The 22,185-nt window shown below is 46.7% G+C and overlaps 1 protein-coding gene across 3 annotated transcripts in view; it reads left to right on the top strand.

The window, feature by feature from the left end:
• The window catches only part of LOC128872615 (uncharacterized), a 273,873-nt gene that overhangs the window by 210,833 nt on the left and 40,855 nt on the right, over window positions 1-22,185 (top strand). For all 3 annotated transcript variants that reach the window (XM_054115480.1, XM_054115477.1, XM_054115479.1), the window contains exons 7-9: window positions 1,497-1,814; window positions 4,996-5,299; window positions 6,015-6,160. In XM_054115480.1, the coding sequence (XP_053971455.1) occupies window positions 1,497-1,814; window positions 4,996-5,299; window positions 6,015-6,160 (768 nt within the window). The remainder of the gene's footprint in view (window positions 1-1,496; window positions 1,815-4,995; window positions 5,300-6,014; window positions 6,161-22,185) is intronic.

Raw genomic sequence — 22,185 nt, 5'->3', positions numbered from 1 at the left:
GGCGCGGCTTTCCAGAAAACCAGAAGCCAAGATTCCAGAGGCGCGTATCTAAATCACATCTCGCGGAAAAATCGGCTACCTCTTTTTCCTGCCGTTTCTTTCTCGCAGCTACGCGTAGACCCCGTCTAGCCATCCCTCGCTCCTTTATCCTCGTCCCCGAGCATTCCACTCCCCCGGTTCCTGCGCGTCTTCCCCCCCGTTCCCTTCGTCTCATTCTTCCCTCTTCCCTCTCCGCCACGGCGCAGCCAGGCTTTCCTTTTTGATCCCCGATCCTCCGAGGCGAGGACGCCCGCGAGCAATTTGCGAGGATCCGAACGAAAAAAGCTCGTTCCTCCCGGAGCCTTCGGTGCTCTTTTGCTCGTCAGCCGTAGCAGATTCCGGCGCAAGTACGGCTTCAGCCCTCGTTTCTTCGTGTTCCTCGCGACGAATTTGATCTCCGACCGCGATAGTCGCGGGAATCGCGAACACCCGACCGTCTTCCACCGCGTCTACGTTCGTCTGGGCGTTCGTCCGGTGGCGGGAGTCACTTTGTCGAGGAAACCAGACGCTACGGTTTCACTTGGCGGGATACGAGATAGTGGAAGAAGTCGATGACGTCTCGTGCGACCTTGAATCGCGACAGGTGCAACGTTTGCGCTGATCGACGTTCCGGATGTTCAGGAATTAACGAAGATCATGGTACCGCCACGCTTTTTGAATAAACCTGCGTTAGGGATAGTTAAGAGACTCTGCGAGAGAGACAGAAGGAATCAAAGTCCAATAATAATACAATCGAGCGAAACATTTCAAATATTTCTGGAATTGTTTGTAAATGAATTCTGGGACCAATCATGCCCGAAACCGAGTTTTTCAAAACGTGATGGAGGCGGATAGCAACCGGTGTTTAAAAAATATATCGCACAAAGTGATTTTTCGACATGGAATTTTTTGCGCTACGGGATTTCGAAGAAAAACGAATCTGGGTCGCGCCGCGGGTGATTGAGGCAAGCCCTCGGATCTAAATTTATTTAAAACACAGGAACGTGGCTCTCTGGTCCATATGCGCGCAGTTAGTACCGCACAAATAACCCCGGTCCCATCGACACTCTGTGTACAAAGCAATTTACGCATAGATCGTTACTCCAATAAACCATAGCACTCACCCCCCAGTTTGAAGTTAGTAAAAAAAAAAATCTGCAAAAAAGAGAATGGTGACAAAATCGTTGCAAAGCGAATCCTATGATACATGTAACTCGTGTTCCATTTGTTCTCTGTGTCCCGTGAAACCCGGCCAAATTTTATCCCGTGCTTTGGCATACGTCGATTTCATCAATTCGTTGGAAAACTTGCTTGCATCTTTTAAACTATTTTCGACCCCTTAAATTTCTGTTATCGTCGCTAAAAAAAAAAAAACGTAACAATTTTGTGCAAACCCTGCAAAGTATCCTCGAGATGAAGGTGCTTCGCGGATGTACGTAGTCAGTGTCGCGATGCAATTGGTCGTTTTGTCGTTTCAGTCGAAGAGTTGGAGTGCCTGGCCACCTGGAAGGAGGGCAGTAGCCGCTACCTGGTCGGCCGTTTACATCATGGACACGCGTCGAGTAACGAAGATCGATACCGATGCTTCGTCTACGAGAAGGCTGGCCAAACAGTGCAGGGTAATCTGCACAGAGCTGCCATGGGCATGGGAGCCGTGGATCATGATGTCGGTTTACAGAGCGGACCTGTGCCCGAGGGTGCGGCCGAGATATACCGGGTGGCGCAGAGCGGAGACGCCACGTGCAACGGCCTGTTCAGCCCTATGGAGGGATCTCGGACCATGACTCTCATGAAAGGTAAGAGTTCTTCTCTTTAATCGTTCATTTCTGTGTACCGAACGCGATCCTTCAACCTCTGACGGGCTCTCGACGTCGAGTGGCAAGGGCGGCGCTACCGTGAAACCAACGAAGCTTAGCCTCGTGCCTCCTCATATTCGTTGACCTCTTAATTTACCTGCCGTTCGGAAGCATAGATCAAAATTTTAGTCAGAGTACTTCGTAGGTAAGAATCGATATCGTAGATGACTCCACCGACGAGGTTACCTACGAAATGCAAATACGTGTCAACGGAGTACTCTGCCTCTACCAATCGCTGCTTGTATCTCTACATTCTGGCCCCTATCCCAGAGACAACATAGCATTACCGCTACCCTGACGTTCGTATGTTATTATTTAGTTTCACGAGTCTCTGGTTTATCCCCTACCAGATCTAACTAGCTGCCTCTCTAAATTTATCTCTGTCATAATAATCCCTGACCTGGAGGGACGCTTCGCGTCCGTCGTTAGCGCATGTCCACGTTCATTTACGCGTGCAGTGGCGTTCAAAATTGCACGATTAGGGCGAGCCAGTAGTAGACGAGGAAGAATAAGGTCAAGGGGTTACGGAATGCTCGAGAGGGTCTAGGAAGGAAACGAGAGAAACGAGAGGGCACGTCTATCGTCTGCGAAATCACAGCGTGAAAAATTCACTCCCGTTCTTTCGCAGTGTCATTAACGGGACGCGTCAAAATGGCGGTCCCGAGCGCCAAGGAGGAATATTTACACGCTACTCCACTAGTCTGTGTACAGTTTCCTTTCTTCTCCTTCCGGTGCATCGCGCTCCTGTTTCCTCCTTTTTCTTTCTCTCCCCACCGTCACCCTCTTCTTTCGGAGTTTGCCAGCCCGTATCTTACCGCGTGCAGTGCCACGGCAAACTTCGTTAACGAATTTTACTTCGGTGGATCTTCGAGATCGCGACGTCGCTTCGAGCTTTTTCTCGCCGAATTGCGCCAAAATAAGGTCTTCTTTGGGAATTAATTACGGGCAGATGCGCGCAAACATTCCCTAAAAGGAAGAGTTCGGACTTCTGTACGTCTTCGGAACTGAGAAATTGTTGTTTTCATAAATAACCGTCTGTGCGTGGACATTGCGATTTGAAACGAGCGAAAGATCCATTTCGTACGAGTGTTCTCAGAATTTTTTGGAACAGACGCGGAGCATAAATATTAGAAATCAATCTCGACACAGATTGGTCTCTTTTTCGAGGCATCGCGCCGCGTCGTTCGCAGACCCTCTCGGTGGGAGGGAGTTACAAATTCAGCCTTCCGTCAGATTTTATCTGTATCGTTAAAATGCAGATTGACAATACGCAGCGGGGAATGGGAAATATAACGGACGAGGCGACGCGGGGGATGGTGGGAGAAAGGTACGCGCGAAATCGAAGAGAGAAAAAGCAGTGGGGAGGTGGCTGGCTACCACAAAAGGATGAAGGACGACAGCAAGTGAAACAAGGGGAATGCCATTCGATTTTTACGATCGCAGAATTTGTATCTCGCTCGTCCGCGTCCGTGAACTTATCGATGGAGCCGCTGAATTATTTCCATTCTTTCCCAGGCCGCTGCAACAATGCTTTTACGTGCCATAAAACTGGCCGAACGTGCACCTCGTCAGCCCTCCGTTTCTGTGCTATCCCCCTCCCGCACCCTTTTTTCTATCCCAGTATTTCTTTGGTTTTTTCTTTAGGCACCCATCTCTGTACGTTCTCATCTTTTCTCCTGTGCTCCTTTTTTTTATATCGTATCTTTTACCCTCCCATTGTTGCAATTCTGCTATCCCCTTTTTCTCCGCTCTTTTTCTCCCTCTCCTATCTCGGTCGCTGTTCTCACCTTTTTCCATTGTCCAAGCGCGAGTGCAGTCTCTGGAGAGCAACAGGGACGGAAATCAATTTTTAAAAAAATTAAAACGGGTGATGGAGGGCGGTGATAGGGGATGCAAAAGTGCTGGCAACGTAGACGTAAATTGTTCTTACCAGCAAAGTATTATTTAATTAGGAAACTACCTGAACAACCACGATCAATCGTAAATATATTTCTAATATTATCGAGATCGTATTCTAGGCACGCTCTTGGCATTGTCTCTTCCCATCCCAGTCCCAGCCTTCGTTTCCCTTCCACCACTTCTTGCGCTTTTCTGGCTTATCCGTCCGTCAGTCTGCAGGTCATTCCTCTCGTTCCTTTTGCCAATGAATCCACATCCCCCTTTGTTATCCATTTTCCCCCGTCAACCCTTTCCTGACTGCTCGACACTATCGAAGTGGCTCCTTCTCACGCCCGGATTTTATATCCCCGAGCCTGAAGTGAAACGCGCGCGAAAAGCTCTGAATCGAGGGAGAGAAACGACGGTTCTGGCGGACTGGACCAACGAGATACTCGAACGATTCTGTTTCGCCATCGAATACCTACGTCGACGTTTTATCGGCTGTCGTTCCGGAACGTCGAGGACTTTACGGGCCAGGACGTTCGAGGTGACTGCGAAAATTTTTGGAGGCTGGCACGTCCGGCTCGTCTCTTTTATCCCCTTTCGTTGATCTCTTCCTCGTCCATCGATCGATGTACCAGTCACATTTTACAATGGAGCTACCTGACAACAAATTTTTCAACCGCAAACTGAATCCTTACGGTCCAAACATATCGTAGTTCGTTTGACTCCACCTTCTTGGTTATGTAAGACGCGGATACTAGAATATGATAACTCAAACATATGATAGTTAATTCTCGACCTCCCTCCCTTCTAACAGAATGTAGAGGGCCAACATTCGTTCGAGTTTAAATATCCTGAAATCAAATTCAACCAGCAGACTTGCCCTTACTGGTTATTCAACGCACGAATCAAACGCTGCGATCGAAGACAGTCAAACACAATTAACCCACCTATCCGAAGCCCATCTCCCCTTTCCATTGTTCCAGAACGACGACGACGCGTCCCTTTGGCGCAGTCCTCGAATATTCCGTCGCGACGGTGAAACGAACCGTGCGATACGAATAAAAACCAGGGGGCAAGTTGGCAATCAGGAATTACAAAGTCCATACTCTAAATACATTTTAAAAGCAGAGGAACGCTCACGCTTAACGAGGCCCTGAGAGGTTCGAGGATCCAGTTGGGGGAGGGACTCGAGGCAGTTCAATCAGCGTTAAATAAATTGGTTCCTGTGCGCTTTCAGTCTCGCCACCCGGCCAGTGTCGATTTCCCAATTGGTTGACCGGCCATTCCAGCGGCGGCGGACTGACCTGGCACACCCTCGACCTGACCAGGTCTTACACGTTCCATCCGCGGAACGCTTCCCTGCACGTGACCAGATCCAACACCAGTTCCTCGAGATTCGACAACGGTGGCCCGCTGGACGGCCAATACGTCCCTGGCCAAGAGGATCAGGACGTGAAAATCCTGTGCAACAGCGTGAACCAATCGAACTCCGCGCAAACGATGACGATGACCATGCTGGTGGCGCATTACACCGTCGGATGGTGAGTACACGATTTTCATTTCACGTTTCCTCTTGAATCGCTGCTTTCCTCTCGGTGTTTCGAACCCCGGTCGCCCCTGTTGCGGCTTCGAATCCTTCTTGAGCGCTCCTGAGGTGTAGAGTTCGCGACTGGAAGATGTGTAATCTGCCAATCGTCCTAGGCATTTATACTACGACATTGCATTTAACACCCTGAGCCTCTTCTTCCTTCTATCCATTTTAAATCCGTGAAAAGTTCTCCAAATGTCCAAGAGTTTCTCACAAGAACTCGAAAATACGTACCGCGTTACCTGAAATCACAATTTAAGGGGGTAAACTTTTATTTCGCGTGTCATCGGTGCTCGTTGGAAGGAAAACAATAAAGTAGCAGAAAAAGCAACGGCACGCGAGCAAAGTAGTATATTTCGGGAGAGGAGAATCCCGGGTAAACGGCGCTTCGCGAGCATTAACTTGGTACACGGTCGTTTCGTTACAGCGGGTGCATTTTCGCCGTCGCAATTTTTTTCCCGCGGTCGACGCGACAAAAAGGAGAAAAGAGCGTCGATAATACAGTGTTTTGAGAAGCGGTGCAAACCGGACGCGCGCGACAACGGTGTACATACATTGTTGGCGTAAATAGCGCTGTTGTTTGCGGCGACGAAACGTTTTGTCGGCCCGGGGAAGTAGAGTGCATGCGAAACGCGCGCCTTTTTATACCAGTGGCCTTCTGTTTTCAGTCGGAGCGGTTTTATGTGCATGACGTTCTACCGAAGGGACGGCCACGTGGTGGAGGTGCAGACCGGAAGCGCCGTTTCGAGGCCGGAAGAAGCTTGCAGCACGCCCCACTTTCAGCAGCACAACATACCCTTCCTCACCTTAGTCAGTGAGTACAATCGCCTCTTTGTTCTTCTCTTTCAGTGATTTACTTGACCGTGTATCGCGATCAATTCCCTTATCCACGGGTACATACATCCTTTTTGAGCGAGATGCACAGCGATGTGGTCTACGACCTCGTTTCAATAGAAGAGAAAATTCTGTTGCCTCTGGCATGGAGATTTATGTGGTTTGGTCGCCAAGAAATTTTATTCTTTTCAATTTGCACCCCTCGAAGGATAGAAGGGTCTGTTGGTGGTGATGCAGGGCAATCTGTCGCTAAGATTCAACAATGTAGAATGCTTACTTGTCAGTTGCCACTGTTGATTTGTCAACAGGCCGTTCTACGTTGCCATCGAAGCGTTCTGCCCTATGAAATATTGCAGAAGGAGGCCACATCCCTTCGCTGTTTAAATGGAATATTATCGAAATTTGCGCAGCTTTGGATAATGCTTTTAAAAGTGTACGAATGTTAACTTAAAAAATTTGTTCGCGTGAATTGGACTCAATTGGAGACCCGCCGAGTGGTGGACTCGCCAGGTACGGTCGATTTGCGTGACCCTCGAATTTTATCGGGTTTACGATGGAGGGACAGAGTCCGAGGAAAGAAAAACACCGGCTGAGAGGGAAAAAATATGCCTGGTGGAAACTGGCTCCGCCACCGATAAACTCCGGAGAACTCGAACTTCGTGGAAAAGTTTCTCGTGGCGCGGCACGAGGATTTAGTGCGCCAACATTGTTGCTCGGCAAACCCGGATGGAAAAGGAGCAACGTCGAAAAAAGGAGAAAAGGGAATTGGCCGATCCTTCTCCTCCAATTTTCGATCGATTCGAGCACGGAATCTTTCTCTGTTTTATTGGGAATCGGAGCCCTACTACAGCTATGGAATTAACCGACACATTCCCCGCAATTTTCTATCGACTCGAACGCAACACGTTTCTTTATTTGTAAAAACAACAAAGAGTCAAAGTTGTTTCTCACCCGTGGACACACGGCTTTCCTATTCGAGCTAGAAACTCGTGGATTAACAATTTAAGGTAGAGCTTCGAACAAAGAAAATGAAAAAATATCCTGTATTCCCAATATGGAGTTTGGTTTAATTCAATTTAACGTCACTCTCTTCTGATCTATACGAAGCGTATCGATCGTTGTTCGGTCCCGACGCTAGAGTCCAAACGATGGAAAAACGGAAAAAGGAAAAAGGGCAGCGGTAGCCTCGGCGATTTGTCAAAATCCCACGAACGAGTTAGAAGTTATATACCTATCGTTGGCTGGAACGGCTACGTTTACTTCCTTCGGCCGATAACAGCGCGCGCGCGCGCAGGAACATGTCCTGGCTATGTCACTCTGTGTACGCTGGCTGTGTCGGTGTTATGCAACGGTTGGTAAACGAATCTTCCTGGAGAAATTGAATTTGTAGGGAGCCGGTGAAGCGCGTCACGGAAATCGTCGAAACCGCACAAATATTTTGTTTCATCGTTTCCACGATGGCTCGTGCGGTTTGGTTTCGTGGCTCTGTTTGCCGATCACCTCTTTCTCCGTTTGTTTTTTGCTCTGTTTTGTTTTTTAAATTTGTTGCTGGGTTCGAGGCGTGTCGCGACCGCTGCAATAGTCGTTCTTTTTTTTTAAACGGAACCGTCGCGGCCTCGACCATGCGATTTTCGTGTCAAAAGCACTTTGTTGCTCTACGTTCCTGCTTTGAAGGACGACGCCGTGTCGTTATTTGTCTTTTGCGGTCAGCGTGTGTGTGTGTATGTGTGTGTGTGTGCCGTTTTACAGAGTCGTCGTAATGCTTTACGAAATCAATATTTAATAAGGGTAGAAGACTTGGAGTTGGAAATACTTTGTAAACAGAGCAGTACCGTAGAAGAATGTTTGATCGGTATCAATAGGAAGATATAATCGTTAGGATAATAGAATTGTCTGATATTAAACTTTATTTCTATTTATAAATTGAAAGTTAGGCTCTGTGACTCGTGGCCAGCGACCAAAATAAATCAGGAACGCTGCTTTGACTGAAAGCCAATCTCCGTGTAACAACATGTACCCTGTAGGACATCACCGTTTATGATATTTCGGTGTGCTTCTCAGGGATTCTACTCTTCCAGGCCGATCGTGGAATAAATTTTCGGAAATTCACCGAGAAAACAATCGACAACCCCGGTTGTTTCTTCCCTCGAATGTATACGCCGGTGTACCTGACACGAATCCAGGCTGCGATATACTGTTTGGTCGGTCCCGCCATCTCGAACCGCCTTCCCTTATCCTAACACCTTCCCCACCTTCTTCTCTTCTATTTCTTTCCTCTTGGTTTCCTCCTCGCCGCAGCTTCCACATCTTCGGGGAACGGTCGGTTCCCAAGGGTCGGGGTTGTAATCCCGCGGGAGTTATTGGATTCGGTTTGATCCAGTAGTTGCTCACTCTCTCTTTCTCGATCCCGTTACCTTCCCTCGCAGCAGCACGCCTCCTAGAAATGTTCGATTCGAACGCACGCGTCTCAATTTTCTTTTCCAGCATCGGCGTCGCTCGGAACGATTAGCCGTAAGTCCAAGTGAACTATGTTCACCAGTTTGCTGTTGTTCGGATATGCACATTGGAAACTGGGACGACTAGGTAAATTCTTGCGACACTCGCAAGAAAGAATTAAAGATTCTTTTCGACGAGGCTCCGTGGAAACGGATTTTGGCACAACCGATGGAAACCCAAAGCCTAAAACGACTTCAAGCTCAAAGTTTAACGCGTTGCCCCATCCCAACGTAATTTTACGAAGCTGTTAGATTATAAAATTATAATCGTTCTTGAATCGGTGGGAAAGTTCGTGCCGTAGTTGAATCCATCGAGCAAAACTCGAGCTTAAGCCTGTTCCGGGACCTAAAGTACGCTTAGAGTAAGTACCCTTTTGAACGGGACACTCGCAAGGCGATCACGTGATAGGTTGCCCACTTATTTTATTTGGACATCGTACGTACTCGATAGTGTTAATACCGATCGTGATTCCTCGAGTGTTTACGTACACTTGATGTACGATCATAAATAAATAAATTTCATGATCATTCATCGAGATCTAGCGCAATCGCGTATTATTTTATTTTTATTTCAACCCATCGGCAGAAAAGATTGCACACCACTGCTCGAAAACAGTAAACGGTGTGAGACGGACAGGAAATGAAGAGACCGAGAAGCAGAGTACCGGAGCAGCTAACTTATATAGCGAGATTTACTCCTGGACGGCCTTGAGCGGTCAAAATATTTGGCCCTCAGTGTAAACTTCGACCGACGAAAAATTCATTCCGTTGGCGTCTCTCTGGATCCGTGTTCCACGCGATAGATCACTCCTTTTCCCAGGGAAACCTCTCCTCTCGAACCAATCCTCCTCCCTGCAGCCTGCAGCCATAAGCTATACTGTGTATATCCGACGGTGCAATAAAGTGGCCCATCCACGAGCCATCCATCTTTTTTTCTCCCCACGCAGTATTCTTGGTTGGTTTTCTTGTATCCTCTTCCTGGTTAGTTCGCTCACCTCCTCTTGCCTCTTCTTCGCTTGCTTTTTTGTTCTCGTTTGGAAATGTTCTCTCGAACAAAGTTTTACGGAATGACAGAAGGACATTGGTATTCCGTCTACGAAGGAAAATTGATCATCAAGATAGGAGTAAGTGTTAAAGAAAAACTAGTACAGATGTTTGCAGATCTCATTTTTTAGAGAAATTAATAGGTTCAGGACTAGCAAAGAAGAATATATCCTCGAAAATACATGGTACCTTCCTCGACACCGAGAGATCTAAAAATCTCCTTGAGTCTACGATGAAATCACTGCTCTAGATGGCGAGGCTCGTACCCTGATTTCCACGTTTCCGCTCACCAGACGCGGAAGAAGGGAGATTAGTCGCGGTTTCGTCGTCACGAATGGCAGTAAAACGTAGGCGACGTCACTGTTAACTTAATCACCCAGCCCACTTTATCGTTATCGTGTATCCAGCGACTTATAGTTTTACGCGATGTTCGGTCCGCTGCGACGAAGCTACGCGGATAACGGCGCTGTAATTTCGACAATCTCAACGACGACCGCAGAGATAGAGAGCAAACGAAACTCGAGTAACGAGCTAGACACGAGGAGAATCAATGATTTATTTTATCGTGTCTGTCCAAAATGTCAGGTCTGAATTAGATATAAACTCTCGAAGGATTCATTAAGAGGGATAACTAGTTAGTACCTCCTCATAAAGCGTATAAAATTTGCAAAAATTCCTCGACCTACATTTTCTTCCAAGTCTTTGGAGGAGAAGTTCCTTTGCAAGGACAAGATAGATCTTAACGGAGGTTCGGTTACTCCATTCTTTCTAGTCTATCATTCTCAAGAGAATTCACATCGTAGACATACATAAATAAAAATAAGTAAGCACGAACCGTACACGTGGACTCGAGTGGTAGAAAAAAGAACCCGAATATCTCTATATTTCCAATTCATCGATTGAATATTTCTTCTGCGCGAACGGATTGCGCGCGGTTCGAGCCCAATTCGTCGAGCAATTTTATTTTTGTCAACGAGGCACGGGGCCCTAATGGTCGGTACATAGGCGCGCTGGCAATCCCCGAGATTCCATTTTGAAGTTAGATTGATAGGGATCCACTAAGCGTAATAAGTGGCGGGGCCGAGAATTCCTGCGGGATGGCTCGAAGTTGTAAGAGGTCCGGAAGCAAAATCATCATCAACTGGATGAGTGAAACGATTGTAAGCGGCGGCGGTTGTAAGTGCACTCACGACATCGGTTATAACGAGCACGAATCCGGCCAATTCGAAGTTACAGGAGGGTAAGAAGCAAAGTCTGGAATTGATCGTGAGTGAGTGGAATGGAACCGGGAGAGAAATGAATCCCTTGGGTAGCGTAATGTTCTTCGAGAGCTCGCTCGGTTTGCCTCGTGGCTCTCCTCGATAAAAAATGCCCCTTAATGAAGAATAAGGCGAAACAATTTGAACCGTGGGCAAGGGTGGACAGACGATTAATAGAGGGACGGAAACGCCAAGATCTGACCCGTGGAAAAAAGTATACGCCTTGGGAGAGAAGGAAAAAGTCGTTGGCAGACTTAGCTAGAAAGCTACGCGTCGATTATAATGCACAGCTTGGGGAAATGGATGAAAAATAGTGTTCATGCTACTACTACGTATAACTTGCCACTACGACGCGACGTCTAGATGGCGGTACGTTGTAATCACACGAGTTGCCACAGAAATCTACAGATGACGACATAGAAAATTTTATCTCTCCTAGGTTGTGTTATTTACGATAACATACTTCCTTCAAGTTTCATTCAAGAGTTACAGAATTGTACGAACACCCACACTCCCCTTGTTACTTTGCATTCGTACCTAGCTGGTATGTAAAGTGTTAATTACCCTCGCGGAGGAAAACCGTGTCAGTTTGCACAGCAGTCGTGATAAATGAGAAATTCAGATCTGTGTCCTGTTTCAACAATCCCCTGACTCTTTCACCTTCTTTTAAAGTAGAGGAAGGACAAGGGATTCGCTGTTCGAAAAAGCAGAAATCCGTTAAAGAGTCGTCGGGTGTATTACGTAAATCGGGAGCGGACGACGGAATGACCGTAAGGAAGAACGTAAGAGTACCCATTCCTGCGGGATGGCTCGAAGTTGTAAGAGGTCCGGAAGCAAAATCATCATCAACTGGATGAGTGAAACGATTGTAAGCGGCGGCGGTTGTAAGTGCACTCACGACATCGGTTATAACGAGCACGAATCCGGCCATTCCGGCACTGGGTCTAACGAGCTCGAATCCCTGAGCAATTAAGCTTTGCTACAGCGACACGTTGTTTTCGTTTCCTCCGAGGACACGGAACCTCACGTCGCGTAACGTCATCGCCAAACCTTGGAAAAAGGAGCAAACAAACCCGAACGGTGTCCAGATACTCGCTTCCGCAACGTATTCGTCTCTCGCCAATGATTCGAGGGTTCGAAAGCGACTCAACCCTTTGCACTCGAGAGGTGACTCTCAGTCATCACTAGGTTTCACGCAGCAAATCTACCAGCAATGTTTCTTTAGGTTTTATTTCTTCGGAACTCGCAGTATCAATAAAATGATTGTCGATGAGGTAAAGGTGACCTGTTCTTCAAATCTCAAATTAGAGATCTAATCTTCGAAGTCAATCGAAGCTTAGCATTCGTGGCGATAGAAAGAAAAAACGGCCTCGAGTGGAAAGGGTTAATTTTCGTTTGGTTCTCCGATAACCGAATAGCACTGTACACTATATTTTATTCAAATTTAATTTGCACGACTTTCGGACCAATTCGAAACGGGTCAATTTAGTCGATGTGTCGTCCATGTTGAAAGTTATTACTTTGCAAACATGAAATGAACAATTCGGAGATACAGTATACGGTTTTTTGGGGGTGTGGTTCGAAGCAACGTTTCAAGCGGTGGTATCGAAAGGAATACCCTGTATATTAACTACACGTATTATCCAATTGTGGCCAGCCGTCACGCGACACGAGTAACCTCGTACTTCCCGCTAAGCGCGCGTTCCGTTATCGCGAATCTGTGCAAATATCCCCGCGGAAGAAGAAAAAAAAAATTGAGGCTTGTTTAACAGGAAGGACGGAGCGTAACGAACAGGAAAGGGCCAAACAACCAGTAGTCGGGTGCGCCGAATCAAATTCGCTCCAGGTGGCTCGACCGAGTCGCAGCTGAATTTGTCATTCGCAGACCCGCGCGGTTTTTTGTTTAATTGATTTATGGCACCGCACGCTGATGTAAAAAATCGCTGTGACGCGGCTACATGCGTGCACTGGCATGCATGTATGCACGTCGCGATGATATGCATCGCGATACCATTATAAATTGCTTGTTTCTTGCGTCATTATCCGCAGCCCCGCACACCGTCTATCCCAAAAGTTTTCAGACTCCAACCGAAATGGTGGCTTTTTACTGAATATGAAATTCACATTTTCGTCTCTTCCAGATTATTATATTTATTATTTGGGAATCTTTGTATCTTTGTATCTCTGTTGTATGGAATTTTAATTTGTCAAAAAACCTCGTATCGAAGGACGCGTCATTTTAATACACGAGCAAGCGAAATTATGACCAGTTTTTAAAACTATTCCGCACACTGGAATCTATTTGCAAACGGTGACTACCGTGCCGTGGGTATACATTTCCAAACAATAGGCAGAATGATAGGCCCGCCGGAAAATCGAATACCGAAGTTGCTCATCGGAACGGAGCACCGCGACAATGTTCGAGTGCAGACTTCGTTTGCCATAAATCACGAAATCACCGCAACAGCCAAAATCATGCTAGAATAATTCGATCCCTTCGAAACTGCGTGCCGTTCGACAATGTTTCCAGCTTGTCGGTTGGAGATTAGGACAACCGAGGTTGTCCGCAACTTCCTACCCCGTGAGCGCGTTATTTATAATGCGAACGAGCGGTACGCGACGCGACAAAATCCTAATAGTCATCGAAAGTCACGGGTACCCGGTGTAACCGTCAACGATATCGCTTCATCGTGGTTCGAGCTCGCCTCTTGACGAGCAGCGACACGAAACGCGATCGAACTTTCGCGTGTTCGCGGGAGTTGCCATTTTTCAGGCGAAAACCTCGGCCTCCGCTTTCTTCGTGACTTTTTCAAATTTACAGGTCGACGAGCAATTGGCCAATATACGAGGGAAACCCTTACCTCCGCGACTCTGAGCGGAATTTTATTAGAATCGTAAGTCACGAATGGAAACACTGTAACGCCACGTTTATTCGATTGAGTGATCATTACCCTTGCTACAATAGCTCTATTTCTTATTATTTCGCCTGCTACGATGAATGGATTTCGTTTAGATTGAAACAGGTCGCAGTCCATGGGAAAACAGGGGGAGTTTAAGTCATCACTTTTCTGTTTTCGCTATTATTTTGAAAATATAGACCTCGAAACATCGTGGCACCATCCCTATTCTGCAGATCGATTTTCATCGTGGAATGACCCGGAGGCATCGTTACAGTCTATTGTACGCTGTTCATTATTTCAGCTCACTTTTTTCCCTATTGCGTTGCGCGTTACTAGTGAACCAATTATGAAATGAATGTGTAGGTCGCGAATTGTGCTAAACCGCCGTTTGACGTTTGAAAAACAACGCGTCATGGTTTACTCGCCAAGTATCGGTGAACTTCAATTTTCGATCTATGGATACAAAACTTTGGCTATGAGATATCGCGCAATTTACATAAATATTGTTAACAGACGAGTCGTGCTATCCAGCATTTCGTTTCGAATGCACAAAGCGCGGGAGGCCATAGTAAAAGTAGAACGTATGGCTTTGTTGACTCGATAAATTATATGTAAATTGCAATGTGCACGAGGTCCGAAGGGGTTAAGGCGAAGTTAAACACCAATTACGGCGATGTCGCCGGAGGAAAAATAAAATACGGGAATATACGAAAAGAAAAACACACAGGGGCACCGGTGACAGAGAAAAATAGGGAAGCGAGAGAGAGAGAGGTAGAGAGAGCTTCAAAGTCTAGTACGGTTGGCTAGTTAAGCGGCGCAACGGCGGTCAACCGTTGAATATATTATATTTTTAAATCATCTACACGCTGGCTGCTTCCGTTCGTTGCCAGGAACATGGCCGCCTGTCTAGATACTCGGATTATAGAACGTAACGTAGCTACACGCGAAATCTATGTGACGTATACGCGTACACAAAGTGTCCCATTTAAATTTATAAGTGGAGACAACACGCGGTGCACGTTAAATTGAAAAACATTAAACGTACGAATGCGGAGAAAATTTATAATTCACTGGAGAAACTAATGCCTGAAAATGTCAAGAATATTTATTGTTATCGTTTAATCCAGGGGCAATTCTTTTGGTACAACATAAAACGGAAATATGTTTCGTCTATACGTTTTGAAAATTCTGGCTCTCCGTCGCGGTAACACCTTTGTAAAGGTTCGAGAATCACCGAAGTAATCAGTTTCTCCATTCCCATGTCTCAATTTTTGTTCCCGTTGTCCCCCGATTTTGACAGCATTTTCGATATCGTATCCGCCCTACATACGAAATGTCGCGTAGCCCAGTTATCGATTCGTCGGGGAGTTTTAACAGACTAGAAACTATTTCGACAGTTTAGAGGTACTGATAAGCAACATTTCAAACACTGATAGTCGAGAGTTGTCGAGCTATCGGTTTTTCATAGTTCGCGCGGGAACTCTTTCCGCGTTGTTTTATTACTTTGAGACCGTTCAAGCATTTATTAGAATTGTTTAACAACATTTTAGATAAAATCAGTTTCAAGTTCTTGCATTCCCGTGTATCTCTAATTATCGCATTTCTGTCGAATCTTTTTTATTGCCGAAGGAAACTGAAATAACAAAGTCGAAACGTATAGAAATCCTCCAATGCGATAAGTCGCGAAATAATTTGGCCCGATACAATACTTCCCGACTAGGAGTCGGGAGACCGGGGATGAAATTCACGCAGGGGATGGCGGAGGGGGATCGTTCAGCAATTATCGGCGAAATAATCAGGCAGAAACCACCCGGCTTTTTTCAACGTCGAGGCTCTGTTCATTGCATGAGAGAATAAAAACTCGCGTTTAACTTCTTGGCTGGTTTTAATACGTCGCGACGCCCGGATAGTGGGGATGAAAGGTGAGGGGGCGGGCGAGCCTCCGACGCCGGTTTCGAAAATTTACGATTCTCTGGTTATTAAAGCAAGCTTGGGAAACCGCAGGGCTCGCTGTTTAAAACGGCAGCTTGGGGCATTAATTCGATTCGCTCTCGTTGCCGCCGTCGGGTTTTCCTCGTTTGTTTTCCAGCCATCAGCCACGACAGTTTATAAAAAGCGACAGGTCTATCGAGCCGAGCACACGCCCCCGTCCTTATTTTTGTAATGCTGTAATAATCAATAGTGCGCCCCTACTAAATCGTGTAAGCACCCCCTCCCCCTCTGCCCCCGTCAATTTAATCGAGACAACGAGAGCACGTACCGGTTCTACGTGAGCTCGTGCACGGTCCATGCAACGGGTGTTCCCCGTCAAACTGATTTCTATCCGGCCAATTCTCCGTGAAACGAATTCAGTTCCGAGCTACGAATCGTCCAGGATCCCGATCTTGCTACGCTCTATTTTCTTCGTTTAACACGCGATGAAAGATAAAATCTGTCACCACCGACGATGAATATTAATATCAAACTTTCAGTCCACGTATGAAAATTTACAATTGATTGAAAATATTCGAAAGCAAGAAGCGTGAACGGTTCAGGCCTGTCAATCGCGTACGAGGGACCAATCGAGCGGGGCGGAATGGACGAGTGGCAGTTCGCGATATCGGGAGGGGGCTCGAAAAAAAAAAAAGGTGCGAGGATCGCACGAATAAAAAATTGCCCGCGATGATCGGTTCGCGGTACGGACAGATATTCGGGCCGATATTTTTTTTTTTGCCCTTTCCCACCCCGATCGAACCGAAATATACCAGAAATTTGAATAATGAAAAAAGAATCGAATTACTTTGGCGGGGGCAACGTTGCGCCGGCAATTACGCGAGTTATACAAGAGGGGGAGTTTGTAATTTCGCGGTCGTATGCAGTCCGCGTATGCGCCTCGCGTCCTCACACGGACGCATCCCCCAATTTCGATCCGCGCGACTGAGTCGCGTGCTCCCCGCGGTTTTACATTTACGACACGTCGATAAAGATAGGGGCCTCCTGCCGGAACGGAGCTCGTTGGACTCTCGAGATTATTCCGTGTTTTAATACGCTCGTAGGAAATACTGCCTTCCTGCTAATTATCTTGCCTCCGAAGGCTGAATACAACGTCGGCACCGCAGCGACTGACAGTGCCTTTCAAAACTGATCTTATTTTTGAGTAGAAATACCCCAGTTGACAGCAGAATTCACCGATATAGTATTCTACTTGCCAGCCGACTACTCTACGCTACTAATGGAGTGACCTGGATAATCTATTGTTCTATTTTCCCAAACCCAGTTTGCTGTGGTTAATACGTCCTTGGGCTATGTAGAATCCTGAGGATCTTCGCAAGTTATCCTTGGACGTTACAGTCGGATCACGCGTTCCTTATTCGTGGAAAGATCATGTCGGACGATAGGGTGCCGGGGAAAGAAGACAGGGGAGATGATAAATACGCGAGAGCAAGGACTCCGAGAGGAGCAGTAAACGCAAACTCGAGGCGCGTGAAGGTATTCAAAGCGTGCAGACGGGCTCCAGGATCTCGGGGCTCGTACCCAAGTCCGCGATTAGCCTCGTTAAGGCTCGAAACGATGGTAAACGAGCGGGCCAGCCCGAGTGTCTATCCTGGCATTATCCTCCCTGGCCAGGGACACTTGACCTTTCCTTTATTCGACCCGGGCTACGCAAGAGGAAACAATGAGCAGGGGGAAAAGAGGCGAATAATCTCCAGTAATGTCGCCCGCCCCCGTCGCAGTTACAATTTTGCCCGGGCAACAAGAATTCTTTGCCGTGGAGAAACGGACGAAAAAGGGACGAGCCGTGTAATTTGTTGGGAACCCTCTTATTGAATTCGGCCGAGCGACGGGCGGAACATCGCGCCGTTTCGTGGCTGAGTTTGCGTCCAATCGAACACGGTAAATAAATATTCGCGGAGTTCCGGGAAACGGCGAGAGGAGACTTCAAAGACGCCACTTTAAACGTTTTTGCTCCGGCAGAGATGAAAGAAATACCTTTGAAACGGGCGAAATGAGTAGCCACGTTCAAGCTGAGTCCATTAATCCGAGTACATGGATGTAGTTTTCGTCGACTTTGAGGTGGCGGGGGCCTCGAGGTTAGATTTGAACGAACATAAAATATCATCGGTTTCACGAGCAATTCTTACACGGTCATTTTTTTACCGTGACGTATCCGGGGCATGAGATTTCTTGCTCTTCGCTCTTCGAAACCAACCAGAAAGAATTGCACCATCGAAGCGTAAGGGGGCGAATTCTAAACTTGAACCGTCAATTTTCATCGCGTCGACACGTTTACATTGACGGTGGCTGGTTTTAGGGTAAACAGAGCGCGAGAAATGCGAAAAAACGCATAAAATGCGATCCGGTACGAAGGAAGGGGGAGGGTGGGCCAAAGGAAGATACCGGTAGCCCTATGCTGGTCTGCGGAGCGTTAGTTCAGGTCAGGCTGGATCGAGTTACTGCGACGTGAACTGTACCGGTGCACGTTTCGCGGTAAGAACTTGAAATATAGGTTATATGCACCGTGCCTCCGTGTCTCTCGAGGTTATGCGCTATAATTCATCGCTGTGCGGTCGCAGGGGCTCGCAAAAAACGCTCGTGAAAACGTGAGCCGAGGGGCCTGCTCCTCGTCTCGGTCGGCCATCTTGATTTCCGTGACGTCGCGAAGGAACTTCGATTATCTCGGTTCGTTGGTCGGCGACGTTGTAAATGGAGAAATGTTCATCTAAAAATACACCGTTACGTTCGGCCTTTATTTTCATTTCTTCGAGATTGAAAACCATTTCCTTTCTACATTACACGCCCCATATACTACAAAAAAAAAAAAGAAATACGACTGGCCGCGCGAGCCCGTCGTTAACCTCGCGACATGCACCTAACGCGAGGGTACTAAAAATGGAAACATAAAAAATATAATTATGATAAAAATAAAATAGTTTCGTTTAAATGACGTTGAGAGAGTATACGAAGGAATTGTCCCGAATTAGAAGTTAGAATTGATTAGGTTCAAAATCTTTGGTCGCAACCCTGATGCGTCACGAAAAAGATACGATTAACAGCGTAATCCTAGACCATACGAGCACCCAGGCGAAGTTTCATCCAGAAGTGAATATCTCTGGGAAATTTCGCAGAATTTGCAGCGGAGAGCGAAATTGACCGAATTTCAAGCAGCGTCTCGTATCAGACTGCGGCCAACGTAACGGATGAGTGAAAAATGAACCGAGTTAAAGGACCAGCCGCAATAACGGAAGAAAAATGAGACGAGATACGTGAAAGATATGGTAATGGAGGAAAAGAGGAGGCCCTCTCTCTCGCGCGCTCGGTGTTTCTACGTTCTCCGTTTACATACGGCTGCCTTGATTCCGGAAGCTCGCCAGTAGGTTAACAACGTTGTTTGCTTCCGCTGGATGATCGAGCAACCCTTCAACTCGGACAAAAAGCAGAGGATGAGGATTTGTAGCGGCACGATGATTAAAGACGTAAGCTTTAAAGTGAAAAAAGGAAGGGAGGCCTGATGGCTGTTAAAAAGACACTTTAGCCTGGACAGGAAAAACCTGGGACAATTTTTTGAATTTTGTAACGCGAAGTTTTACATCTTCCTGAAAACTTCGAACAGGACTAACGATCCACGCTCGATCGGGTGAATTCAATCTGGCCAGCGAGAACAAAAGCGGAATTAAAAATGAAATAATTTTTAACGCGAATGCGATGGCTTGTATCTACTTTTCCACTATTTAAATAATTTCCACGTTATTCCGCGTTAATAGAAGCCGCGGAGAGATGAATTCGTTGGCGTAACGGACAATCCTTCCATCGAATTAATGTGAAAAGTTTCGGTCTTTAACCAGGGCGCTGTCAGTCAGAATTTCTTTAATTACTGGTATTCGGGGACTATTAGCGATCCCGTTTGCTGGTCGAGGCTCGGAGGTCTCGGGAAGAGTGGAAATTAAAATGATAGGGAATAGGGAGAAGGCGTGGAAGTCGAAGAAGGTAAAGCCCCGGGCGTGGGGGTGGCTAGGGGGTTGGGGAGGTTAGTCTGGACCCTCGGCTAGACTCATTTTTCATAAGTTCGAAAAACACACCCGGGGCAGTCGGTGCGTAAATTTGAATTTCTCCGTTGGCTGCGGTGAGGCACCGAGACTGTTCCTCCGGGGGGGGGGTGGTGGCGGCCGGGAAAGGGCAGTCTGGAGGAGCCATTGAGCATATGGCGCGGAATTTCGAACGACTTTTTCCACCCCCATCGCCCACCGCCTTCATTCTTCTCCGGGGAACCCGCCGGAATACGCGGCTCGCGAAAACGCCGTTTCCTCGCCCTTATTGAACGCGGTGCCATGCTGCTGTCGGTGGTGGCGTTACAGTGAACTCCTCGAGACATACTCGAATAGCGGCTGATTTCATAGACGTCTCTACCTTCGTCGGGTTAATTCACGAACCAAACAAAAAGACGCCACGAAGTCGAGGAAGAGTCTGTCAAGCTGCAGTGTTGATATTTGAATATTTTTGGGGGTAGTATCTAGTCCCTGGTATACATATTTAATTCATTTGTTAAAAGTGCGGCATTTCTGCAGATTCTCGTAATAGCACGCTACAGTAGTAACAGCATACAGTAATTTTCGAGTCGTTTCAAGAAAACAGTAAAGTTTTTCCCCTAGTTATTATGTCGCACTTGACTTGTTGCGAAGCACTGCTCCCTATGAAGACACTTTACTCGCATTCGGAGTCTGTTTCGTTTTATAGTTCTGCGTTATTTATACGACAAAGCAATCGATACTTGCTGTCGCGGAGAAATAAAAGAAAGAAGCGTGCATAGCGAAGTCGTAAATTAAGCGAGGCGTGAAAAGAAAGGAAAAGCAATCGACCGAAGAAGGGCACTCTCTTTCTATCCTTTGTATCGCTCGCCATGAGCTATTGCAATTGGAGCCAATTTGTGATATCTTGCGTCACCTATATTCGTGCTCGTCCCTCGAACCATTTCGTACGAGGGCGACACATTAACCGATACATTTACGCGCGGTCCCTGTTTATCCCAGTCCTGATATTAAATTGATTACGCGCATCCAGTTCCTAATCACTCGGAGCAACGACGTTTCGATTTAGTTCGCGAAAAATAATTACGATATTTTATAATTTAAAACTCGCACACGTTTTTTAATCACCGTAATGGTACCGAAATATTTCAGGGAAGATAGCGAGACCGTGCGTACCGACGAGCATCGTGAAATATTATATCAATAACAAAAATTTCACCACGGAGGAGAGGAAAATGCATTGTTCTGCGAATATCGAGAGACAATTATGCGATATTTGCATTCAATCGCTCGATCGTATTTTTCCAGTGCCCATTTATTCCATGTTTGTCCGCGTAATTATACAGAAATTAAAGGACGTAATTATCGGACCGGGGAATTATTAGATTAAATTAATCGTTGATTAAAGCGCGAGTTACAGGCTGTCGAGTTATATTGATTTCGAGGTTCGCTTAACGCGGATTTAGGGCTGAAAGGACAAGTAATTGGTATACGAACGTTCATTTCGATCTACGTGACTTGTCGTTCTATCTATAGACCCGTCAATGTCCAGTCCAGTTTGCGCTGAACACGTACCGGAAATCGGCACGATAATTCCTAAACGATATCGCGAATTACACGCGCGTTTCTAATTCATTCGTGAACTACTTAACCGTCTGCAACCGTTCGTGCATACGAGATTGCTCCTCGAATATGTCCAACGCTGCACATGACAACAATATTCCCAGTCTCTTTATAAACCGACGGACCATGTAACTCTAGTTGAAGAAATACGGATGTTTAGAATTGTAATGAATTTCTACTGATATTGTACAAAATGTAATCAAACCAAGGTTCGTTATAAGAAATTGCGAAAGGAGTAAATAAAGACAATAAGTAATGCTTGAGATTACGCAAATGTATAGAGCGCTGTAAGAATGTCTAAATCGCTTACTTTCCCGAAAGAGCCGGGAATACTCGAAACTTTTGAACAGTGTCTGCAATCTGGTCGAGGCGTTAAGTGGTTAAACAAATTGCGTGGAAGTTTTTCGCGGCCAGATGGAGGTTTTTCGGCGCGTTCCGTGCGGTGGCTCGAGCATCCAGAACGGTAGAAAAGTTGGCATCGTCGGTGGTCGGGAAGATAAACGATAGACAGATTGTTCGCGCGTGAAGTTCCTCGCGACGAGTGTATCTGGCCGTTTTGTCTAGACGCGTCGTGCTCGAAACCAGCCCCCGTGTATGTACAACAACGACAGGAAACCGTCTCGATAACACCGCAACTCGATCTCGAGCGTTACCAGGGCCCGTGTTAGCCCGCATTTCCGGG

Source organism: Hylaeus volcanicus, chromosome 2 (assembly GCF_026283585.1).
Source record: "Hylaeus volcanicus isolate JK05 chromosome 2, UHH_iyHylVolc1.0_haploid, whole genome shotgun sequence".
NCBI classification, from domain to species: Eukaryota; Metazoa; Arthropoda; class Insecta; order Hymenoptera; family Colletidae; genus Hylaeus; species Hylaeus volcanicus.
Note: the sequence above shows the minus strand (reverse complement) of the source record. Positions and strands in the feature narration are given on the sequence as shown.